General features: G+C 65.9%; 1 protein-coding gene across 1 annotated transcript in view; it reads left to right on the top strand.

Annotated features, from left to right (window-relative positions):
- The first annotated feature begins 11,794 nt into the window (after positions 1-11,794).
- Positions 11,795-23,133, top strand: part of SND1 (staphylococcal nuclease and tudor domain containing 1) — a 123,939-nt gene continuing 112,600 nt past the window's right edge. Inside the window, exons 1-4 of the mRNA XM_074903604.1 lie at positions 11,795-11,952; positions 16,188-16,337; positions 17,379-17,499; positions 20,840-20,918. Coding sequence (XP_074759705.1) covers positions 11,878-11,952; positions 16,188-16,337; positions 17,379-17,499; positions 20,840-20,918 — 425 coding nt within the window. The 5' untranslated portion in view covers positions 11,795-11,877. The remainder of the gene's footprint in view (positions 11,953-16,187; positions 16,338-17,378; positions 17,500-20,839; positions 20,919-23,133) is intronic.

The raw sequence follows: 23,133 nt of genomic DNA, 5'->3' as shown, positions 1-23,133 counted from the left end.
ACAGCATAAAATTGAAACCTCCTGATAGAGGCATTTTTGATCACAGAATCCCAGAATCCCAGAACCATCGGGGTTGGAAAAGCCCTTGCAGCTCCTCCAGCCCAAGCATGAACCTCCCCCTGAGCGTTCCCAACTCCCCCAGATCCCTCAGCGCTGGCTCAGCCCGACTCTTCAACCCCTCCAGGGATCCCGGGGACTCCCCCCTGCCCTGGGCAGCCCATTCCAAGGCCCAACAGCCCCTTCTGCACAGAAATCCTTCCTCAGAGCCAGCCTGACCCTGCCCTGGGCAGCTTGAGGCCATTCCCTCGGGGCCTGGCGCTGGGGCCTTGGCTCCAGAGACTCATCCCCCCTCTCTGCCCCCTCCTGGCAGGGAGTTGCAGAGGGCCAGGAGGTCTCCCCTCAGCAGTTAATTAGATTAAACGCAGACCAGGACTTTCAAGCTTGCAGACTTGCCATGTGGTTTAGGAAAGAGCCCAGTCGGAGCTCCCACCCTGGACGGAAGATCCCAGCCTCTGGTTTCAGGCCTGGCAGCGAAGGCGTGATCTGAATCCCAATTCGGGGTAATCCCAGAATCATTTTGGTTGGAAAAGACCTTTATGATCCTCGAGTCCAGTCATAAACCCAACCCTGCCAAGTCCGCTGCTAAACCACAGCCCTAAGTGCCACATCTACCACCTTTTAAGCCCCTCCCGGGATGGTGACCGAAGCCCTTCCCTGGGCAGCCCGTCCCAGAGCTTGCCAACCCTTTTGGGGTTCATGTGTCCAAGGAGATGAACTCTCTCATCAGTCTAGCCAGAAATACACCCGTCACTCTTACTAACCGCAAACCTCCCTGCCTGCTTCTCCCTCTCACCCAGCACCCTCCCCACGGCCCCCTGCCCCCCCGCAGCCGTGGGGTTCCCCCCCCAGGCCGTGCCTGTCCCCCCGCAGCTCCCCCCCGGCAGGGACTCACGCTGGGGGTCCTGTTCCCGGCGCAGATGCCCTCGGCGCGGAGCCGCCGGCGGATCTCCCAGGCGAAGAGGGAGGGTTGCTCCAGCTTCAGCCGGGCGATCCTGGCCACCACCTCGGGGGTGGCCGTGCGGGGTTTGCTGCCCCCGGCAGCTTTGGGCTCCACGGCCCCCGTCCGGTAGTAGTGACCCAGGATTTTGCTGACGCAGCCGTTGGACACCTGTGGACGGGTGGAGGCTCGGTGGGAGAAGGATTGGGAGGAGAAGGAGACCCCCACCCCCCCGAATCGGGCGCACCTTGAGGCTGCGGGAGATGTCCGAGGTCCGCACGCCGCACGCCGCCAGCTCGATGATCCTTTTCCTCTTGCAGGTGGGGAGGGGGCGGCCGTTCACGAAGAGCCCCCCCAGCTGGTTCACACCACCGGGCCCTAGGGAGAGGCCGAGCGGGCAGGGATGGGGGACGGGGGGGGCTGTGACGGGGGCCACTGCCTGCCCTTCCCTCCCTGGCTCTCTGGGAGAGTGCCGGGGCTGAGGCTTTGCAGGGTGAGGGTGGGCAGTACTGGGGACCCCTGTGCATTGAGGGGGGGTGGAGGGGGCTGGGCAGGAGGACGTGGCGCTTGGGGCGACGTGGGGCTTGTTTGCTGGGCTGTGGGCGCAGGCAGCGTGCAGCAGGCGGGGAATGGGAGAAGGCAGCTGCCAAGAGGGGGGGGACAGGGCCCTGCAGAGCCACGCGTGTATCAGCTGCCAGCACTAAATTCGGGCTGTGCCGGCAAAAAGCAGCTCCCTTGTGACGGGGCAGGTGCCGCCGTGCCACCTCCCTGACGCGACCGCGGACGCCGGGGCCGCGCTGAGCCGTCCCGGTGCAGCGGCATCGCTCACCCCGGTGTGTCATGGTGAGGCTCCACGGGGCTTTGGGTGCCAAGAGGAGACGGTTGCTGTCGCCAGGCCGGATAACTCAGTGACAGTGCCCCAGGCTCGGCCGCGTCCCCTGCCCACCCTCCTGTGAGGAGAAGAAAAAGGGGAGCGAGAAATACCCAGCTGGGGATGGAAACACTCGAGCGCATCCAAGTGCTCGGGAAACCCTCGCACCCCCGCACAGCGGATCGAGGGGACCCGGAGTTTAAAGTGCTCCCACAGCTGCAGGAGGCGCTCGGGCTCAGAAGCAGTTGGGGACACACCGGGGACGCTGCCGGTACCCCCCGAGCCGTGTCCCAGCGCCTGCGTGTGCTCCCCTGGACACGCTGCGGGGGATGGGGGGTTTCTCTGTCCCACCCCACTGCGGCTGAGCACCGGGGTCGTGCCGGGTGTTGGGGGGCGGGGGGCAGGAGCAGAGGGGACGACAGGATCGGGAGCTCTGGGTTCGGGCGCTTGGGCTGGCTCATGGGCCTTTATCACCCACCCGAACACAAGCACCCATGTGTGGGGTCACCGCTCCCCCCTTGTGTCCTCGCCAGTAGTGCCGCCATCTCTCGGCACATTTATTTCTTTCAGAGGGAGGGTCTGGCCCCGTTGTTCCGTTCCCCACTATAAACCCAGAGCTATAAATCCCGATGTGCCACACCGACAGCCTAACGTGGCCGAGGAGAGCTGGGCAAGCGGTAACGGGGTTAAGAGCAGCCCCCGCTTCGGGTGGAGACACCCCACTGCTCTGCCCCCCCTCTGCCAGCTCTGCGGGTCAGGGCTGGCTCACCCGCACTCCCGGAGCCCCCGCACTTTGCCCCATCCCCATCCCCTCTCTCTGCCCCCCCCCACACCTTCCCTGGCTCCGGACCCTGAGCTGAGGCAGCCCCTCGGGTTCAGGCACTGCTGCCGCAGCGGTGGGACCCCCCCACGGCACCCAGCACCCCACATTCCTGCCCCATCCTGCCCTACAGCTCTCCCGCTGCTCTCCCAGGCTCCCGGGGGTGAAGGTCACCTCCTCCCCTCCCGGGGATTTACCGGTGGCCAGGGACGCGCCGGCAGCAGGTCCCGCAGGGCTCCTGCGGAGACTCCTGGCCAAGTGCCCGTGGCCTCTGAGGCCACCTGGGACCACGACGGGGTGGGAGCAGCGATTCCTCCTGGAGGGGCTGGCCCTGGTGGGAACCGGGGCATGAGGGGGCCGCTCACCACCGGCTCGTCCCTTTGTGTCACCAGAGACACGGTGGGTTTGATCTTCGTGGGAGTGAGATGAAATGCAGCGCAGCTCCGAGTGCCAGGTGTTGGCACGGGGTGCTGCGGGGTGCTGCGGGGAGCTGTGGGGTGCTGTGGGGTGCTGCAGGGTGCTTCGGGGTGCTGTCGGGTGCTGCGGGGAGCTGTGGGGTGCTGCAGGGTGCTGTGGGGTGCTGCAGGGTGCTGCAGGGTCCGGGGCAGCCCCCTGCCCCCTGGAACGGAGGCGAGGGGACATTTCCACCAGGATGCTGGTGCCAGCCCTTCTCGCCCTGAAAACCCCCTCCCCTTGCTGCCCGCTCGGGCAGAACCGCGCCTGGGAATGACAGAGCCGCCCGCTGAGCCCCGGAGCTGCCGCCCAGGCCGACGGCCGTGGCCAGTGCTGCCTGGCCAGAGCTCACGCAGACGGGCTGGCACCCCTGGCTAAGCTGGGGTCTCACCTGAAACACCCCGAAAACTCCCAGACACCCCCAGCGCGGGGCTTTCCCTGCTCCCATCCCCACATCCCAGCGCAGCCGGGGCCCTGCTTCCTGGCCCCGGTGGAGAACCTTGGGAGCCCCCAACCCTGAGTATCAAATGCAAGAAAATCAATCCAGCCACGTGAAAAGACGGGTGGAAAGCAACGTGGGGTGCACCCGATCTCCCTCTCCTTAAGGGTGGATCTCCCTGCTCCGGGAAGGAGGGAAAAAGTGGTATCAGCCGGACGCGTGTCCCCGTGGGGGCCATCACAGCCCCCACCAGCCTTCCCCCGGCCAAGAGTTTGGCCCGTGCCATGCTGGGAGGCAACGCGGGGATTTCTTCCCCCACAGAGAAACGGGGGCACTGGGGAAGGCGAGCTGGGAGCCCACGGTCCCGGTCGGGCCCTACTGAGGGGTCTCGGGCAGGGGGGTGAGCGTGGTCGCCGTGCTGGCCACGGGGACGAGGAGAGGGGCCGGGATGTGCGGCCGAGAGCGGGGGTGCCCGGAGGGGGCTGGGGGGTACCTGCAGAGCCTCGAAGGAGCCGAACTGGATGGTCCTCAGGGCCAAGCGGGTGCTGCCGGGGCCGGTGTCGTGCGGGGCGGCTGATGAGGGAGCGGGGCCGTGATGTCACGGGGCAGGAGGCAGAGGAGGATGGGGAAGAAGAGGCGGCCCGATGGGGGATGAAGGGCCGCACCCAGCACACGCCCGGTCTGGGGGGCTCCGTCGGGGCTCGGGGCTGGCTCAGGGCCTCTCGGTGGAGCCCCCCGGGCCGGGCAATGAGGCGGTGCCGCCGTTCCCACCGGTATGTCGGCACTAGCAGCTGGCAGAGCCGCGTCCGGCTGCCCCGAGCATCCCCGGTAACCCTCGACGGAACCTCCCCAGGGGGCTTCGCTCTTGCGTCTCCCCCAGAGCAAACAGGGACAGACAGAGCTGCCATATGGTAAAGCGCTTGGGGATTCAATCATAAATCCAGATTCGGTTTTATTACATTTATTTAATTTTTTTTTTTGGGTGTTGAGCAAATAGAAGGCGGCGCGGGGTGGCTGGGCACTGCGGGGCTGCCCCGCTGTGCAACCCCAGGGCCCGGCACAGATGGCCCCCTTCTTGGGAGATAAAAAAAAAAAAAATAACCCCACGTTGTAAACCTTTCAAGTAAAATATTTGAAGAGCAAATATTGGCCAGAGCAGAGCTCTGCGCCGCGGCCCTCCGCGCCCGGCCCCGCGGGTCATTGAGCGTTAGGAGCACCCCGCGCCGCCCCCCGCGCTCCGCGCACCCCCGCCCGCCCTTGCAAAGCGCCATATGCTCCCAATTACACATTAACCACAACCCTGCGGGGCCCGGGCCCGGCCCCGGCCCCCGCGGAGCCGCCGCGCCCCCCCCGCCGCCCCCCCCGGGGCGCCCAAGCGGTGTCCCCCCCCCCCGTCCCCTCCCCGCTGTGCCCTCCCGTGGGACCCGGGGACGGGCTCCCGGTGGAGCGGGGAGCGTTGGCAGCCGGGTCTGCGTCCCCCCCCAGCCCCCGCTCAGCTCCGGCCGCCGGGGAGCCCCGACGGAGCCCCCCGGGATGGGCGAGCCCCGTGCGTAACGCGGCACCGGGGAGCAGAGCGCGGGGCTCGGCCCCGGTACCGGCGGGGGGGCCCGGCGGCGGCCGGTCGGTTCTGCCGTTCCACCTCCTCTCCGCGGGCCGGGCGGGGGGCAGGGGGGGGTCCGGCGGGCCCGGGAGCGGCCGCCCGGGGCCGTGCGCCCCGGGCCGGGCGCGCCAGTGGCCGGCGGGGAAGCGGCGCACGGGGCCGGGGCGGCGGCGGGGAGCGGGCAGAGGGGAGCGGGCAGCGCGGGCACGGGGGGGGACGGGGGGTTGAGGGGGGAAGATGGGGAGATGGAGGCGTGGAGAGATGGAGAGGTGGAGAGATGGAGGGATGGAGAAGATGGAGAGATAGATGGAGAGGTGGAGAGATGGAGATATGGAGGGATGGAGAGATGGAAAGGTGGAGATGTGGAGGGATGGAGAGATGGAGAGATGGATGGAGTGATGGAGAGGTGGAGAGATGGAGAAATGAAGAGATGGAGAGGTGGAGAGGTGGAGGGATGGAGAGATATATGAAGAGATGGAGAAGAGGAGGGATGGAAGATGGAGGAATGGAGAGGTGAAGAGGTGGATGGAGAGATGGAGACGTGGAGAGGTGGAGCGATAGATGGAGAGGTGAAGAGATGGAGATGTGGAGAGGAGGAGAGGTGGAGACAGAGCTATGGAGAGGCAGAGGCGCCCCAGGCCCCTCTGCGCTGGCTGTGTTTGGTGCTTGTTGCCACATCTGCCTCCGTCCACCTTCCTCCACACCTCGGGAGGAGCATTTTTGCAGATATTTCTGTGGGGGGAGGCGCAGCCGGCGCTGGCACAGCACGTCGGGGTGGTCTGGGGACAGGGTCTGGGACAGGGTCTGGGGATGTGGGCAGGCAAAAAGTGGGGGGGGTTCAGCCTCTCCTCTCCTGCCTTCCCCTGGGCCAGGCCCTGAGGGTGCGCGGGGGCCCTGGGACGGGCTCTGTTCGTCCCCAGCTCCAGGACCCCAGCGTTGATCCCAGGACCTCACCTGTGGGTTGGATCTGACTTCACGGATTTGTGGAGCACCCCAGGGGCAGGATGGGGGTGCTGAGCATCCTGGGGGTAGGATGGGGATGCTGAGCACCCCAGGAGCAGGATGAGGATGCTGAGAGCCCTAGGGATAGGATGGGGGTGCTGGGCTGCCTGTGTTGTCAGCAGGTGCCCATGGTGGTACTGGCCCAGTGGCCCAGGGACCTTGCTGGCCATTCACCACCTGACTGTGTGTGCCACCACGTACCGCAGTGGCTGCTGGCACTTGAGTGTCCCCTCTGACCAGCTCCTGATGGCCCCAGCTGCCAGGAGAGCTCTGTCCCCGCAACCCAGGGGTCCCAGGGCTGCAGCCACTGGCCAGCCCCGGCCGGGAGGACAGTAGCCCCTTCCCCAGGGTCACTCTGGGCCTTGCTGCAGGGAGGAGGGATGGGGGTGGGTGCAGGATGGGACCAGGTGCAGCAGCGAGTGGGGGGGGGCTGGTCAGCATCGGGGCAGGGCTGACCTGTGGGGGAGAGATGGGGCCAAGGGGATTTGCTGCTGCTTCTCTCCATGTGTGAGTGTGGCGTGGGCACAGCATGAGAGTGTCTGTGAGCATGGCATGGACTCGGCATGAATGTGGCATGAGCGTGGCTGTGAGCATGGCGTGAGCATTCTCATCACTGATTAAATCAATCCCCGGTCTCAGCCAAATTCTCTTCTGGTTCCAATCCTTGCTTCGGTCTCAGGGTCATCTCTCAGGTCATCATCTTCTTCCTCTTCCTTCCACTGGTTTTCATCTCACACAGTTCTGAGAGAGACTTCAGGATGTTCTATGAAAAGCTTCGGTAGAGCGAGCGGTTTCTAGATACTAAATTCTCTTCACGTAGCAACCCCCCCCGCGTTTAGTCAATGAACCCTCCTTTGTTAGAGCTGTCTCTATAGGATCAGCTGGACGGGGTTTGAAAGCAGCCTTGGGCTGGGACTGGACCAGCAGCAGGCTCAGAACACTCCTCAGGCCCGTGGAGCAGCGTTCCGGCTGCCTTACGAGCTGGCTCAGCCCTGAGCGCGTTTCACTGGGCCTTAAAATCTGTTTCAAATAGACCAGAGGTTGTATTTAAAATCCTTCTACCCCTGCCCGGCACGGCTGCGGTGCGGGGCAGAGCAGCTCTGCTTGGCGGCGCCGGGGCTGAGCGGAGGGACCGGTTCCCTTCCCCAAATCCCATCCTTGGTCCCACCAGAGGTGTCCGGGAGGTTTTTCCTCCTTTGGGAGCTGGCAGCGGGCTGGAAACAGCCTCAGTCCGGGGAGGGGGCGATGAGCAGCTTCCCAGCCTGGGCGCAGGAGTGACGCCCGTCAGCGCTGAGGAACCCGAGCGGGGACCCGCGGCCCACCGGCCCCCGCACCGGGGGGTCTGTGCGGGCATCTGGTCCCTGCGCTCACAGCGAGGAAACGGGAACGTGCCGGGATTTGGGCTCGTGGAGCATGTGGCTAACTTGAGAATTAATTCCCACCCCTGTCAAGAGTTCGTTAAGGCGCTCCGACACCCAGTTACTGGTTTCCCCCCTCCTCCCACTGGCTGAGAGCCACCTCCATGCTGGTCACAGGGGACACGGCTGGAACGGGCCAAGCGTCACCCACCGCTGGTGGTGGCACCAGTGGAATCCTGTGCTGGGATGCTCTGGGATGGGGCAGAGGGGCAGGAGGGGGAAGTGCAGCTCCCCTGGGATGGCTGGGCCATGGGGAACCTTGTAGGGGGACAACGGGGCCATGGGGGACCTCGAGCCACCACCGGGCACTTCCAGGAGGAGACGAGGGCGGACTGGAAAGCTCTAAGGGGGAAGTGGCTGATGCCTGGCTGCATTGATGGGTTTTCCCGGGGAATTGGTGCAGTTCAGGGTCATCCCAGGGGGTCAGCGCAGGGCCCCTGGCACTGCTGGGGGTGGGGGTGACCCCATTTAACCAGCAGCAGAGGGGTCTTTGCCTGCACGATTCCGACTAGAGGCGGGGACGTGCCCACAGCCTCATCCCGCAGCACAGGGGATGCGTTTCAGCCCACCAACGCGCTTGCCCAGGAGGCTGCAAACCCCCGGGGCTCCCTGGGGAGCTCACACCCCCTGCCCACCCCAGCCAGGTCCCTTCTGGCACCCGGGATCGTAGCGATGCGCCCAGCCCAGGCACCGCCGGGGGTCCCCGGGGGCCTCAGCCGGGGTTTGCAGAAGCTCGGGGGCAGCAACTGGCCCCTTCCCACAGCCTCGTGCCCCGGCACCCGGCTTCCAAGCTGCCGTGCTGGCCACGGCCTGGCACCACCGCCCCGGGGCTCGGCCGCCTCTCCGTCGCCCCCACCCCAAATACTTACAAAATGTACCCCTCTGCGTTGTATTCAAACGTCAGCGCTTGACACAAAATATTTTTGGGCTCTGCACCGAAATAGAGTCCGGGCGCTCCCCTGGCACGCGAAGGACGTGGGGATGGCACCGTGCCCAGGGCAGAGGTGCAGTGCAGGGGTCTCGCCTGGCCTGCGGCTGGTTTGGGGTGGCCGAGCAGGAGTGACAAGGGCAGGTCCCTTCCTGGGGACCCCAATTCCCACCAGGCTGAGCGCTGGGATAGTGGGGGACCCTGCAGCGGGGGACGGGTCCTCAGGTCCCACCGCAGTACCGAAGCTGGGCGCTGCGGCAGGTCGAGGTTGATTCGGTGACCCCAGAGCGGACTCCCAGCACGGAGAGGAGCTTTCCCCTCCACTTCATAGCCCCTTTCTACACGTCTGAAGCTGGTTTGCATCTTTCTGGGCTTCGTCTCTGCAGCAGGTGACCCTGTTCCTTGCCAATCACCGGGGATGGTTGGAAAAAAATCCTTTCTTTTCTCCTGCAGAGAGCACACATGAAAGTTAAAAGCCCAGATGAGTCAGCCAACCAAGAAAACCTACTTTATTTAAGCGTTTCCACCTACATTTTAACTTTCTTTTTGATCAAAAAGACGATTATTAGAATATTCTGGCTAAAAGAGGCAATCTCAGGGCTTGAAGACGCCCTCTCAGGAGCTGGAGGTGGAGGTGGGACGCGGCTGCAAGCCGGGGCAGCGGCACGGCGAGGAGCGGGCCCAGAAATCCCGTAAATCGGGGTAACGGAGCAGCTCTGCTGGGTTTTGGGGCAGAGGAGATGATTTCCTGCCCTTCAAGCACAAGCTCTTGCCCAGGTGCTTGCGAATCACGGTGAAAAGTATCAAAAAGAAAAAGGGGAGAAAAACAAGGAAATAACTTATCGTAGAACGAACTGGACCAAGAAAATGAAAAGCAGCGGAGGGTTGCGGCAGGTGAGGAGCGAGCTGGGAGCAGGATCCCTCCCACACTGGCCCGACCCAGGGTGGGAGATTGCGGCAAGGGCGGTGTGGTTTTGGGGTGAGACCCCAAGAACGGGACCCCAGGGACACCCCGGCCGAGGGGCTGATGGCTGCGCCACCACCGGCATCACGTGTGGGACACAAACCCTCCGTTAACGGAATAATTAACATGAAGGTTGCAAAACGTGCCCCAAGCCACGTGCATCCCGACGTGACCGCTCAAAAAGGGGATTTTCCTTTTCAGCCACCCTCTAAGGGCCCTGTCATGGGCTGGCAGAGGCGAGCGGCGGCTGCGGCAGCGTGCGAGGAGCCCGGCACCACGGTGAGGGACACGCCACGGGGCTGCTGCCAAACGCTGCAATGCCTCCAGCCAGGTGAGCATCTCCAAATCTCCTCCCAAACGTGTCCGTCCGGGAACCCCCAGCCGGACGGTCGCGTGCCAGAGCCATGGGCTTGGATGCCACGGTGGCACGGCACGGAGCAGGAGTGACCCCAAACCTCAGTTCTGAACTTGCTGGCTGACCAGGAGCCAGAGTGTGCCCCGGGGGCCAAGGAGGGCAACGGCATCCTGGCTTGTGTCAGCACTGGCGTGGCCAGCAGGGCCAGGGAAGGGATCTGAGCCCTGGGCTCGGCACTGGGGAGGCCGCCCCTCGATTCCTGGGTTCAGTTTTGGGCCCCTCACCCCAAAAAGGCCATTGAATGACTCGAGCGTGGCCAGAGAAGGGCAACGGAGCTGGGGCAGGGTCTGGAGCACAGGTCTGCTGGGGAGCGGCTGGGGGAACTGGGGGGGTTCAGTCTGGAGAAGAGGAGGCTGAGGGGAGACCTCCTGGCCCTCTGCAACTCCCTGCCAGGAGGGGGCAGAGAGGGGGGATGAGTCTCTGGAGCCAAGGCCCCAGCGCCAGGCCCCGAGGGAATGGCCTCAAGCTGCCCAGGGCAGGGTCAGGCTGGCTCTGCGGAAGGATTTCTGTGCAGAAGGGGCTGTTGGGCCTTGGAATGGGCTGCCCAGGGCAGGGGGGAGTCCCCGGGATCCCTGGAGGGGTTGAAGAGTCGGGCTGAGCCAGCGCTGAGGGATCTGGGGGAGTTGGGAACGGTCAGGGGGAGGGTCATGGTGGGGCTGGAGGAGCTGCAGGGGCTTTTCCAACCCGGATGGTTCTGGGATTCCGTGGGTCTGCGCTGGTTCCTCGGGCCCGTCTGCTCTGGACGGGGGATCTTGGGGTGTTTTGGTGTCAGATCTGTACCCACAGCCCCGTCTGTAAGAAGGGTGACTGCGCTGTGCCAGTGTCCCTCGTGGGACGTCACCCCACAGCCACGACCAGACTGCGCCTCCCTGCTGCCGGGCCACGGTGACGGTGGGTGACCTTGGGGGGCCAATACCACGGGGAATACGGTGCCCCCGGCCGCCTCGCGGGCCGTGGCCGTTGCTGGCAGGGTTGGGGTGTCCGTGGGGCAGCAGAACCCCCCGTGGGGGGTGACCTTGGGGAGGGGGGTTGCAGGATGAGTGCGAGCCACGAGGCTGTTGGGCGGCCAGTACTCCCAGCTGACCCACCCCAAAACTGGCCAAAAGCTGCAGGGGTGCAGGCGGGGACCCCGTTTTCCTCCTTTTTGCCCCCAAACCCGCTGCCTGGGAGACGGCAGGAGCAGCCGGGCCCGATTGTGGTGCCGGGAGCCTCCGGTAGCCCCGTGGTTCTGCCGTGGTGCGGTGCGGGGGAGAGGCACCGGGGGTGACCCTGCACCCCGCCGAGTGCAGCTGGTGCTCCTGGGGGAGGGACCCTGGGGGGACAGGGCTGCTGCTGGGGACGGTGTGGGGGGAACAGGAGGGGCGCCCCGTCCCCCCGTTACATACGGGGGGCCCCACTTCCCCTTCCCCCCGCGGGGCCGTTCCGGGGTCCCCTTCCGCCCGCGGGGTGCCCCTGGTGCCCGTTCCCCGCGCCGGGGCCGGGGGGTTGGGGGGTGTCGGGTCCCGCCGGTGCTCGGCGCTGCCCGCACGCGGCCCGGGCGGTGACGCGGGGGGCGTGTCCCCGCCAGGCCCCGCCCCCGGCGCGGCGGGAGGCCACGCGGGAGCCCGGGCGCCCCTTTGCCGACGTGTCCCTGGCGCCGCGTGCCCCGGAAGTCCCGCCCCCTTCCCGCGGGGCGGGAGGGCGGGACGCGGGGCGGGGCCTCTCCGTGACGTCATCGCCGCGGCGGCCTCTCGAGCCGGTGCTGAGGCGCCGAGCGCCGCCATTGGCCGGGACGCGGCGGGGCGGGGCGGAGCCGGCGGCGGGGCTCTCTTCCCATTGGCAGTCTCCCTGAGCGGAGGGGCGGGGCGCAGGCGAGGCACCGCCTTCTTTCCGCTCGGCTCCGCCCCGCCCCGCGGCTCCTTCCGCGCTCGCCCCGGGCCCCGTCCGTTCCCTCCGCGCTCGCCCCGGCCGCCGCCTCCCCCCGCCCCGCCATGGCCTCCGCGGCCGCCCCCGGGCAGGGCGGCTCCGCGCAGCCCCTCGCCGTCCAGCGCGGCATCGTCAAGATGGTAAGGGCTCCCCGCGGGCCTCGCGCGCCCGCCGGCCCGGCCCGGGGCTGCGGCCCCCTCCGCTGCCCGCCAACCCCCCCCCCCGCTTCCCTCAGCCCTCTCCGGTGCCCAGGGCCCCCCTCCCGCGGTCCCCTCCCGGTAACCGGCACCCCCCCGCCTCCCGCAGCCCCCTCCGGTGCCCGGGACCCCCCCCTCCGCTCCCCACCTCGCCTCGCTCTGCCCCGGGCCTCGGTCTCCCCCCCACCCCCTTCCTCATCGCGCCTTCCGCTGCCCCCGGGCCCCTTCCCGCGGTTCCCGGAGCTGCCGGTTCCCCGGTGCCGTTCCTCAACACCTTTTTCATCCCCCCCCCCCGCCCCCAACTTCCAGCCAGCCTCGGGACCTCTCACTGCGTCCCGGGACAACCCCCCCCAAGTCGGGGGGTGCTGGCGGCGGCTGTGCCCGGGCCACCTCCCCCCCCAGTCCTGGGCCCGGGGGGGCTGCACCGGCGCCCCCCCCCCCCCCTTCCCGGCTGCTGGGACGGGGCAGGAAGAGCCTTTGGGCCCTCCCACACGTGCCCGGGGCTGGCGGTCCCGCTGTGGCCGGTGGCGGTCCCGCTCGGCTGGCGGCCCGGCGGGAGTTTGGGGCAGCAGCCCCGTGCTCCCCCCCCATCCCACACCCGTCGGGGTGTCCCACCTGCTCCTCCCGTGCCAGCGGTGTCCCCACGGGAAGGAGCGGTGGGACGGGGTCCCCGTGCCCCCCCCCCTTGCCGTGTCCCCACGTGTGCCGGCCGCGGACACCTGGAGGGCGAAGGTCGGGGCCTGGCAGCAGCCGCAGGGATCGGGGCCTGGCACCGCGTCCCGCTCCCCGGGCCCCCTCCCGCCGGTGTGGGGACGGCGCCCTCCCCACGCTTCAGCCCGCCGGCGGCATGTGGAGCCCTTCCCGCTGCCTTGTGCCCACCAAACAGATTTTTGGGGTGCTCGGGGGGAAACCCCCCCCCGGCCTGGCTGCGTCCGAAGGGCTGTAGTGTGGGGTTTTTTGGTTGGGTGTTTTTTTTTTTTTTTTTTCCGGGGTGGGACGGTTGGGTTCCACCGGAGGCAGCCGTGCGTGACCCGCTGCCCCGTGCCTGGGTGCTGTGGGATCGCTGCCCCTTTTTCTAGGGCCCCCAGCCCAAAATTCCCGCGCGGGGGGGCACCCCGGAGGGGTGGGGGTCCCTGGCTCTCTGCGGTGGCTGCTCTGCTCCATGGCGGGGACAGGAGCCGCCGGGACCAGCCGTGGTGGTGCCGCCCGTGTGCGCCGCTGCCGTTCCCATCACAACTTTTTAGACTTGGAAGTTTTGGGGTTTGTTTTGGTTTGTTTTTTTATGTTTTCCCTGAAATCACAGCGGGGCTGCGAGGTTTTGGAGCGGGGAGGGGGCTCGTCCTAGTGCAGCGGGGCGGGATGAGGGAGGAGAGCCGGGGGAGAGGCCCCCGGAGCCCGGCTGAGGGGTGGGATGGGGCGTCAGTGGGCTCCTTTTGGGGGGCTGGGGAGCATGCGGAGAGGTGCAGCATGGTGGGGGCCCCCCCCATTCTGGGGCAGACCTAGCGCCCCGCGTTGGTGAGTGTCCAGGTGAACACGGAGAGGCGGGTGGGTGGCTGGGACCCTGCCCTGGCTCCTCGCCGCCGGCCGTTCCCCCTCCGTGCCCGGACACCGGCTGTGCCGGTGGGACCGTGGTGCCATCGCCTCCCATGTTCTGGGGCTGTCTCGGCAGCAGGAGCCCGGCCTGTCCACCCCGTGCCCCTGGGCTGTGGCCTGGGCTCAGACGGCCCTAAGTACAGGTTTTGCAGCCTGGTGTAAGCCCAGCTTGCTCTGACCGGAGCATGTGGCAGGGCTGATGGGTGCCCATGGACAGGGACACGGGGGGTGACAATGTGCCTGCTCTGTGGGCAGGGACACAGGGTGGGGGGTGACATTGTGGCCGATCCAGGGACAGGGACATGGGGGGTGATGATGTGGCTGCTCTGTGGGCAGGGACACGGGGTGGGGGGTGACAATGTGGCCCATCCAGGGACATGGGGGGTGACGATGTGGCTGCTCCATGAGTAGGGGGTGATGATGTGGCCACTCCACAGGCAGGGACATGGGAGGTGACAATGTGGCTGCTCCAGGGGCAGGGACATGGGGCAGGGGGTGATGATGTGGCCACTCCACAGGCAGGGACACAGGGGGGTGACAATGTGCCCACTCCAAAGCACCACATGCACCTGCAGAGCCTGGAGCAGCTCCGCTAACAAACTTGTCCCGGTCCCCACACCCAAGGTTTGTCTTGGTAATTGGATAAAGCAGTTACAGCACCCGCCTTGTTTCCCTGTGCCCTATAAATTAAAGATTAAGGTTAATTACAGCGATGAAACCTCTAAGTCCTTAAGCATTGAGCACGGAGCCTTTGCCGGGGGATCGTGCTGCGTGTGGCTCGGGTTTAATTTGAAGCTCGATTCCCCGCAGCCCGCTCCATGGGCCCGGGCAGGGGCTGGCACGGGGTGGCCAGACCCTCGGCGTGGTGGGGCTCGTTTCGGCGAGGCTCGGTGCGAGCCAGTGTCCCTGGCACCGGGTTGGGCTGGCTCCTGTGCCAGGCTGCGAGTCCTCTGGCTTCGGGATGCGCCGTGCGTGCAGCCGTGGGGATTTCGGGTGGGCGATGAGCCAGGGCACACGCTGAAATCCAAGCCGGAGGGTTTTTTCGGCCGCGTCGGTCTGGGCGTGCGGGGAGCCAAGGCCGGTGAAAGGGGAGGAGGGTGATCCCCCGCGCGCTCGCACTGCCTGGCCGGGAGCCCGGCTCCGTGCCTCTGCCGACGCCGTCGCTTGGGGTCTTGTACGGGCATGGCTGGGGGTTCCTGCGGGGCAGGGGGGTGTTGGGATGAGTCAGGGTGAGGACGAGAGGTCTAGTTTGGGTCTCTTTGTTACTTATTGGGGATTCTTCCAGCAGTTTTCTCCATACGGGTTGGTTTGTCTGACTTGGATGGCTTGGCTGAGGTTACCACCTGCGGGCTGCGGCCCCAGCGGGTGGGATCCCCCGGGAAAGGTTTTAGCATCTCGGTGGGTAAAAGCATCTGTCCTGAGCGTGGTCCTGGCTCAACCCCCCTGTAAGTCTCGCTGAGGCCATGCTGAGCAGCCCAGGCGGTTAAAGCCCTCGTGCCGAGTCCCTCCGGGCTGGCCGGCTGCGGGCGCGTGCCCTGGCCTGGGAGGCTGCACCCGGGCAGCCCAGTGCCAGCTTTTCCCTGTCTGCATCCTCCTGCGCCATGCCAGCGGCCACCCGGAGCCCCTTGGGGGACTCGCAGTGCCTGTCTGAAAGTGGGGGTCTCCCTGCAGTGGTGGGGAGCCATGGGGTGCCAGAGGAGCCCTGGAAGGGTGGGATGGGGCTGCCCTGGGATGCTCCTGGCTCCGAGCACTCGGCAGCCAAAGCAGCGGGGAAAATAGCCCGGCTGGGCTCACCTGAGAGGTCAGCACTGGGAGTAAAACCCTGATCTGCCAGTTGTGCTGGAGTGAGGGCAGAGGAGGGCAACGAGGCTGGGGAAGGGCTGGAGAATCAATGCTGTGAGGAGGCAGGGCAGGAGCTGGGAGTGTTGAGTGTGAGGAGGAGGAGGCGGCTGAGGGGAGCCCTCATCCCTCTCTGCAGCTCCTGCCAGGACATTGCAGAGAGGCTGGGGCTGGGCTCTGCTCCCAGGGGATCAGGGACAGGACAAGAGGGAACGGCTGGAAACTGCCCCAGGGGAGGCTCAGGCTGGGCAGGAGGAGAAAATGTTTCCCAGCAAGAGTGGTCCGAGAGTGGAACAGGCTGCCCAGGGAGGGGGGAGTCCCCATCCCTGGGGGGGTTTCAGGGCCGTTGGGATGAGCTGTGGGGGATGTGGGGTAGGGGAGAACTTTGTAGAGTCGGGCTGAGGGTTGGACTCGATGATCCCGAGGGGCTTTTCCAGCCTGAAGGACTCTGGGATTCTGTAATTCCTCAGCTGTGCTGAGCTCACCCCGCGTTCCGGCCCTGAAGGAGGGGACAGGACGTGTGCCGGGCACCGCTGCAAAGGTGTCGGGTGCGGCGCTTGGCTCCATCCCGCATCTCCAAGTGGGAAATTTGGGGCAGCTCCTGGCTCTGCCAGGTGCCTGGAAGTCTGTCTGTCCACGCAGCATCACCTGCCTGCGTGCTCAGCTCCGTCACCTCTTGCCTCCGGGCTGCTCTCCTTTGCCAGACGCCGAGGGGGACCCCCTGTAACCCCTCTGTCTCCCCGCAGGTGCTGTCGGGCTGCGCCATCATTGTCCGTGGGCAGCCCCGAGGCGGGCCCCCCCCCGAGCGCCAGATCAACCTCAGCAACATCCGCGCCGGCAACCTCGCCCGCCGTGCCGCCGCCGGCCAGCCGGATGCCAAGGACACCCCGGACGAGGTGGGTGCCTCCTGCCAGCCGTGCCACGCGGCCCGGGGGCTCCCGGCCTGAGCTGGGGGGGTACAGACCACAGCCCCCTCGGCTCGGCCGTTGCAAGAGCCATTGCCCGTTCCCAGACTGTGCGGGACGGACTTTTTTGGGGTGAATTCTTCTTCCTGCTGTTGTCACAGGACGGGCATAATCTGCTGGCAAGGACAAGGCTTGGCTGGGCAAGGTGCTCCAAGCTTCCCTGCGGGGCTTTGCCTGCCCGGGAGCGTGGGAGGCAAGGGGGGTGTTGTTTCGGCAGATGGGGTGCAGGCAGGGCTGCCTGTACTGGCAGCGGGGTGGGGGGGTGTCGGAGGGAGCCCAGCCCCGGCCACCCATCCTCCCAGCCCTGGGGGTGGTGCAGAGAGCGCTGGCAGCTAATTGCTCTCCCTGGGGAGTTTGTCTTCTAAACAGTGCTTCAGCCTTTAAATGTCATTCTTCTAAAAAATTACGCCTGTCAGGTTTGCTAATTGTTTATGAGCACGTCGTGTTCTCTCCTCCGGACCGTGTTCCCCACCCACCCGCTGCGGTGGAGTGGGGCTGAGCTCACCGGGGCTCCGGTGCGCTCCTGCCTCAGTACAGGGAGGTGCTGGGGGGTTGCCAGAGCCTGATTCTCCTGGCCGGGCATGGCCACTGTGGCCAGTCCTGCTCTGCTGCTTTGCCAGGGGCACCTGTACAGCTTTGGGCAGGAGCTGGAGGATCCCCAGCTGGTCCAGCCCCGGCGTCGCCACAGCTCCAGCCCTGCTCCCTCTGTCCCAGGAGCTTCCCTGGGCTCAGCCCGGAGCACGAGGCCGTCTGGAAAACCAACCGTGACCCCTTTGCTGGGGGGACGGGACGGGAGAGCGGAGGTGTTTCTCCTGTGGAATAACAGGGTCGATTCCTCTGCCAGCTCGTGAGCTGCCGACAGCCTCCAGCGCGGTCCCCGGCTGCCGCGGCGCACACAGAGGAGAGCGCGAGTCCCCCGCAGCGGGGAGGCTCGGGGCGTTCCCCGGCTCACCCCGACTTCTTTCCCTCCAGCCATGGGGGTTCCCAGCTCGCGAGTTCCTGCGGAAGAAGCTGATCGGGAAGGAGGTCTGCTTTACCGTGGAGTACAAGACCCCGCAGGGCCGGGAGTACGGGATGGTGTATTTGGGGAAAGGTGAGCGCCAGGGCTCCGTTGGGGGGCGCGTGGCGGGGTTTGGGGGGTGCGTGGTGCTCGCGGAGCTGCTGTGCGAGAGGGCGGGTCGGGCTGCGGCGTTGGCAGCAGGAGGACGCGTGCCCGGTTTTCCTCGGAGCTCCGGGTGCTGGAGGGGAGCGGTGCCCGGGCGCAGGGCCGTGCAGAGCTGCGCCCGCCAGTTGATGCTCTGCAGCACCGGGTGAATTCCCCCAGGTTTCCCCTTGCTGTCTTTTTCTGTCGTTCTAAATCTCTGGCTCATCTCTGGCGGATTGAAATCTCCCAAAAGGAAGGAGTTTTACCTGCGGCCCTTCCAGGAGCAAAGCCTGGCCTGGCTGTGAGGCCCGTGGGCAGCACCCACCCTGGCTCACGGCCTCTTGGTGCTGGCACAGGGGGGCTCTGGCTCCAGTCAACCACCCTCTCACGGTGAGCGGGACGCTGGGCTGTGCTCTGCCGGGTGCTGCGTCCCCTCTGCCAGCAGCTTGGCTGATTTTGGTTTGAGCCGTGCTGGTGGATGAGTTTTTGGGGTCTCGCTCCCACATGGCTACCCCCCCTCAGCCGTCGCTCAGGCGGTGAGAGTAACGGTGAGAGCAGGCAGCTTGGGGTGGGTGACATCACTGGGCCCCTCACCCCAAAAAGGCCATTGAATGACTCGAGCGTGGCCAGAGAAGGGCAACGGAGCTGGGGCAGGGTCTGGAGCACAGGTCTGCTGGGGAGCGGCTGGGGGAACTGGGGGGGTTCAGTCTGGAGCAGAGGAGGCTGAGGGGAGACCTCCTGGCCCTCTGCAACTCCCTGCCAGGAGGGGGCAGAGAGGGGGGATGAGTCTCTGGAGCCAAGGCCCCAGCGCCAGGCCCCGAGGGAATGGCCTCAAGCTGCCCAGGGCAGGGTCAGGCTGGCTCTGAGGAAGGATTTCTGTGCAGAAGGGGCTGTTGGGCGTTGGAATGGGCTGCCCAGGGCAGGGGGGAGTCCCCGGGATCCCTGGAGGGGTTGAAGAGTCGGGCTGAGCCAGCGCTGAGGGATCTGGGGGAGTTGGGAACGGTCAGGGGGAGGGTCATGGTGGGGCTGGAGGAGCTTCGGGGGCTTTTCCAACCGTGATGGTTCTGGGATTCTGCACCCTGCTGCTGGCACTGAGCCGCTCTCCTGGGCTTAGACTTCCCGTGCCCTCAGGTTTCAAGAAGGGGAACAAGACCCCCTCGGGGTGGGTGGGCTCGTGGGCAGCGGGTGCTCAGCGGGGCCCAGCTTGTTCTCCAGCAGCAGCAGCTGGATTCACTGGCTTTGTGTGGGTTAGGGGGTGCACCAAGCCAACTGTGGAGCTGGCACTGCCCCACGACTGGGAGGTCTGGGATACGACCGGGGGTGGGTTGGGCTCCCTGGCAGCCTCCTGGCCCCTGGGATAGAGTTGGGGGAAGGACCAGGCGTGCACCGGGGCTGTAAGGAAGTTGCTGAGTTGCGGGCGTAGCTCCGGTGCGGAGTGGGGAGTTGGGTGCCCTTGGCCCCGTGTCCCTGCGGACTCTGCTGCTCGCAGCTCGGCCTGGAAAGGGTGAGTGGGTGCCGTGGGGTGTCCTTGTCCCCAGATCTACTCCCTGGTGTTGCTTGGAGTCTTTCCTGCTGTGGAAGCAGCAGGTAGACTCGAGCAGCGAACGCCCGGCGCTCGCTGACCACCACAGATGGGGCTCATCCCATGGAGCAAGCGGTGTCTGCACCTGGGGGTCCTGGGGGCCCGGAGGGGTCTGTGATGGTTGGAAGAGGATGAGGAAAACCTGGGTCGCTTCTGGCTCCACGCTCCCCGCTGCAGAGGATCAGCGGGCGTGTTTGTGGCCGCGCAGCCCCCCGGGGAGGCTGGAGCTCTCTCCTCGGAGGTTTTTGGGCTCGGTTGGACATGCGCAGGGCCAGCATGGCCCAGGGTGGGCATTAGCCCGGAGCCCCTTTGTACCAGCACCTCATTGCTCCTGCGAGGGTGACCCAGGGCTGGTTTCCCATCGCTGCCGCCCCCCGGCCCACAGCAGCCAGCATCTCCCGTGTCCCTGGGAGGGGAGAAAATCTGTGAGACCCCCCCCGCCCCTGCGGTCCCCAGGCTGTGAGGAAGGGGAGCGGGGCCCTACGAGCTGCCAGGATGAGCCTTGTCCCCCGAGACCACAAATAACTGGAGATTGAAGTTACCTCCGTGCTCATTCCTGAGCTTTGCTCGTGGGCTGGGGGACTGGGAAGCCCTTTGTGCTGGGGATCCCCTCCTGCCGGGCTGGGACGGGGGTGCTGCTGCTCTCTGCTTTCCCACCCCTTCAGCAGGAAGCCTGCAGGTCCTGACAGCGCAGTCTGCAGCAAATTAAACCTTGCGAGGGATTTTGTTGCTCGGTGACACGGTGAGGGGCGAAGTGCTCCCTTTCAGTCACCTGCAGCCTTCCTGTGTGCCACGTTAAGGACTCTTGTGCCTCCTGCGGAGGCGTCGTCCTCATTGTTAAATCCCAGCCTGTCACACCGCGGAGGTGAGAAATGAAGCATCAAACGTTTCCTGATGAAGTTTGTCAAGGTTTAAATACTATTAATGTGGAAACGCCGTGACAGCTTCCCTGGCAGCAATGCAGCAGCTCTCCACGGCTCCAGGCTTTTGGGGGGGGATTTTTGGGGCTGGGGGCCTGTCATCGCTCGCTGGGGTTGGCTGAGCTGGAGCAGAGGTGCTGGGCAAGGGTGGGGGTCGGGGCACCCCCTCCTCAGCCACCCCACACTGCTGCTGGGGGCGGCGCAACCCCACACCCTCCCTTCTGCGTGGGCAGCCAGGGGATTTTGCTTGAATTTTCCTATTTATCTGCTCTCCCCAGCCTGGGATCCACCCCCTCCCCCCCCGGACCGTGGTGTTGGTCCCGCGCCTCCCCGGGGGCTCCGGCTCCTGGTAGCCATGACGCCCCTGTGTCTGTGCAGAGGAGGGATGCCCTGTGTGAGGGGCCTGTCGCAGGCCTAATATTTACATTATTTTAAATAGTATGTCCTCTTCCCATGGCAGCACAGCTGGTGCTGGGAGGGAGCTGCCTGGCCCCCCCCGTGGGTGCTGAGAACATCCCCTTCCCATGGAGATGCCCTGGGTGACAATTTTCGCAGCCAAGTAGCATGTCAGAGCGACGTGCCACCTTCCTGCTTGCTTAGCCCTGGGCTGGGGGACGTGGTGGCCCCACTCGATGTGCGGGGACACCGGGCTGGGGACGGGAGCCGTTCACCCCCGGATTCCTCTGGCCCTTTTGGCTGGAATTGCGGTGGGAACGCTTTCCAGGACGCAGGCCCGTGTGCCGCCGCGGGCACCTTCTCACTGACTCTTCTCCTCCTCTCTCCGCAGACATGAGCGGTGAGAACATCGCCGAGTCCCTCGTGGCCGAAGGACTGGCTTCCCGCCGGGAAGGGATCCGAGCCAACAAGTACGTAACGCGCCTGCGCTCCCCCCTGCGCCGCGCGGCCGCGCCGACCCTCCGCAGGGATTCACCCGGAGCCGGTGGGTTCCTCGGCTTTGACCAGGCGCCCGCCGCTGCTCCAGGGCTTCGCAGGCAGCCGTGTCCCAGCGCGGTGACCCCTTGTCTTTAGGGTTGAGGTGGTGAGGGGTTGTGGGGGGCGGCCGGGTGGCTCCTTGCCGAAGCACCAGCGCTGTGGCCCCGGCTTGCAGAGCAGAAAATCATCGAAGCTCTTGGTTGTTGGAGAACTAACACCGGGCGTGGAGTTGAGGTGCTTTAATTCCTGCCGGGGAGGTGATGCTGTGATGTTTCTGCCCCTCATCCTACGTCTGGGCAGTGTGATGGTGCCAGTGCTGTGGTAGCTGATGCTCCACCGCGGCCCCGGGGCGAGGGAGAAGCCTGGGCTCGGCTCAGGGCGTGTCGGCGGCCCAGGGCAGCGGCTCCCCTGTGCCAGGGGTGCGAGTTGTTGCTGTGGCGCTGCTATAAATACTGCCGGGACGCTGTTTCCATCCCTGCGCCTGCTGGGCTGGAAGCCTGCCCGTGTCGCTTCCGAAAACTCTTCCTGGCACACTTGGATGTTTTCCACCCAGTGTTTTCGGTAGCGTAAACAGGTATTTTGGAGTACGCGGAGCGCGCGTGGCCGAGGGCAGGGGTGGGGGTAGTTTGTGCCCAGGCTTGCTGCCTGCCTGGGGACGTGATCCCTGTCCCCAGCCCTTGGGGACCAAGCTTTCTGCCTGGTGCTGGTGGGCTCTGGGTGCCCTTGGCAGAGTTCAGTGCTAAATGCAGTATTTATCTGTGATAATATTAAATAGGAATACAATATTTTTTATTATTAATGATTGATTTACATTCTTAGAGTTCAGGAGCTCTGCTGTGGCACGGTTGGGGACCATGGAGGGCAGCAATGTCTGGGGGATGTGCCTGCACTGGAGGGGCTGCAGAAGCTGGTGGGGTGCTGGGTCCTGGGGGCATGGAGCTGCCGGGAGAGCAGGCGCTGTGCCGGAGCCTGGCGAGGACTGACAGCTTTTTTGGGGTGACTGGGGTTCTGCTGGAGTCGTCCCTCACTGCCCTGTCCTGGTTCTGCACCTCCCGCATCAAGGCGGAGCAGAGGAGGGAAGCCTCTGCCTGCCAGTCCACAGGCATTTCCCCACTGGTTTTCTCCTGCTTCCCACTGGAAATCCCCTGCTGGGGCTTGTGCCGAAGTGGGGCCACGAGCCCACGTAGAGCTGGTTGTGGCGCCCTGAGGAAGCCGCCCTGGCACGGAGCAGGGCCAGCTGTTGGAGACCATGGGCTGGTCCTTGCCCTGTGCCTCAAAGCCGGCGTGATGGGCCTTGGCTCTGGTTTGGGGGGGTCTCCGCTCACCCCTGCTTCCCAGCCAGCCTTCCCAGTCAGAGCCCCTTCCCCTGGCCCTACCGTGGGAGCTGCTCCCAGCAGAGGCTGTTGTGTGGCCACGGAGAGCAGGGCAGCCCCACGCCGCCTCCCTCAGGGAGCCCCTCACTCTCCCCCCCCTCCCCTAGAGGTGACTGAGGTCCCGTGGGGACTTTTCAGGTGCTTCCAGACCGGCCTCACGCCTGAGGGAAGGAAGTCGGGGTGCAGGTTGGGTGCTGTCACCCACGCAGCCCCACAGGGACCCTCTGCTGGTTTTGGGCTCGTAGGGTTCTGCCTCTCTGCTGCTTCAGCCTCCTGCGAGCGCAGCCACTTACCCTGACCCCCACGATGCCCGGGGGGAGCACAGGCAGCCCCCCCCAAGCTGGGCACTGCCGCTGCCAGGAGCTCCATGCCCGGCGTGGCGGGGCTGGCGCGGTGCCGTTAGCGATGCCTGACCTTCCTGCAATTAAACATCGCCCGGAGCGCGGCGCCGCGCTCGCTCTCGTTCAAAGGGCCCGTTAGTTAACGGCTGCGGGAGGTGACTCGAGAGGTTCCTCGGCTCCTTGTGTCGGGCGCTTCTGTGGTGAATTCAGGGTTCGTCAGGTTGCAGGTTTGCCCTGAGCTGAAGAATGCTAAAACACAAATATCCCCAGATTTGTTTAATGAGTTCTGACAGCGCTGCCCGGCGGCGCGGTGGGGGAGCTGCTGCGCTCGGCCGCCGGCGTGTGCGGGACCGGGGCGGTCTGTGGTTTGGTTTGGTTTTTTCCTCCCCTCCTCTCCCAAAACGTGCTCTGCCATGCTGGGAGTTGGGGCTGCT

This window comes from Athene noctua, chromosome 3, assembly GCF_965140245.1.
Source record: "Athene noctua chromosome 3, bAthNoc1.hap1.1, whole genome shotgun sequence".
In the NCBI taxonomy this organism is placed as follows: domain Eukaryota; kingdom Metazoa; phylum Chordata; class Aves; order Strigiformes; family Strigidae; genus Athene; species Athene noctua.
Note: the sequence above shows the minus strand (reverse complement) of the source record. Positions and strands in the feature narration are given on the sequence as shown.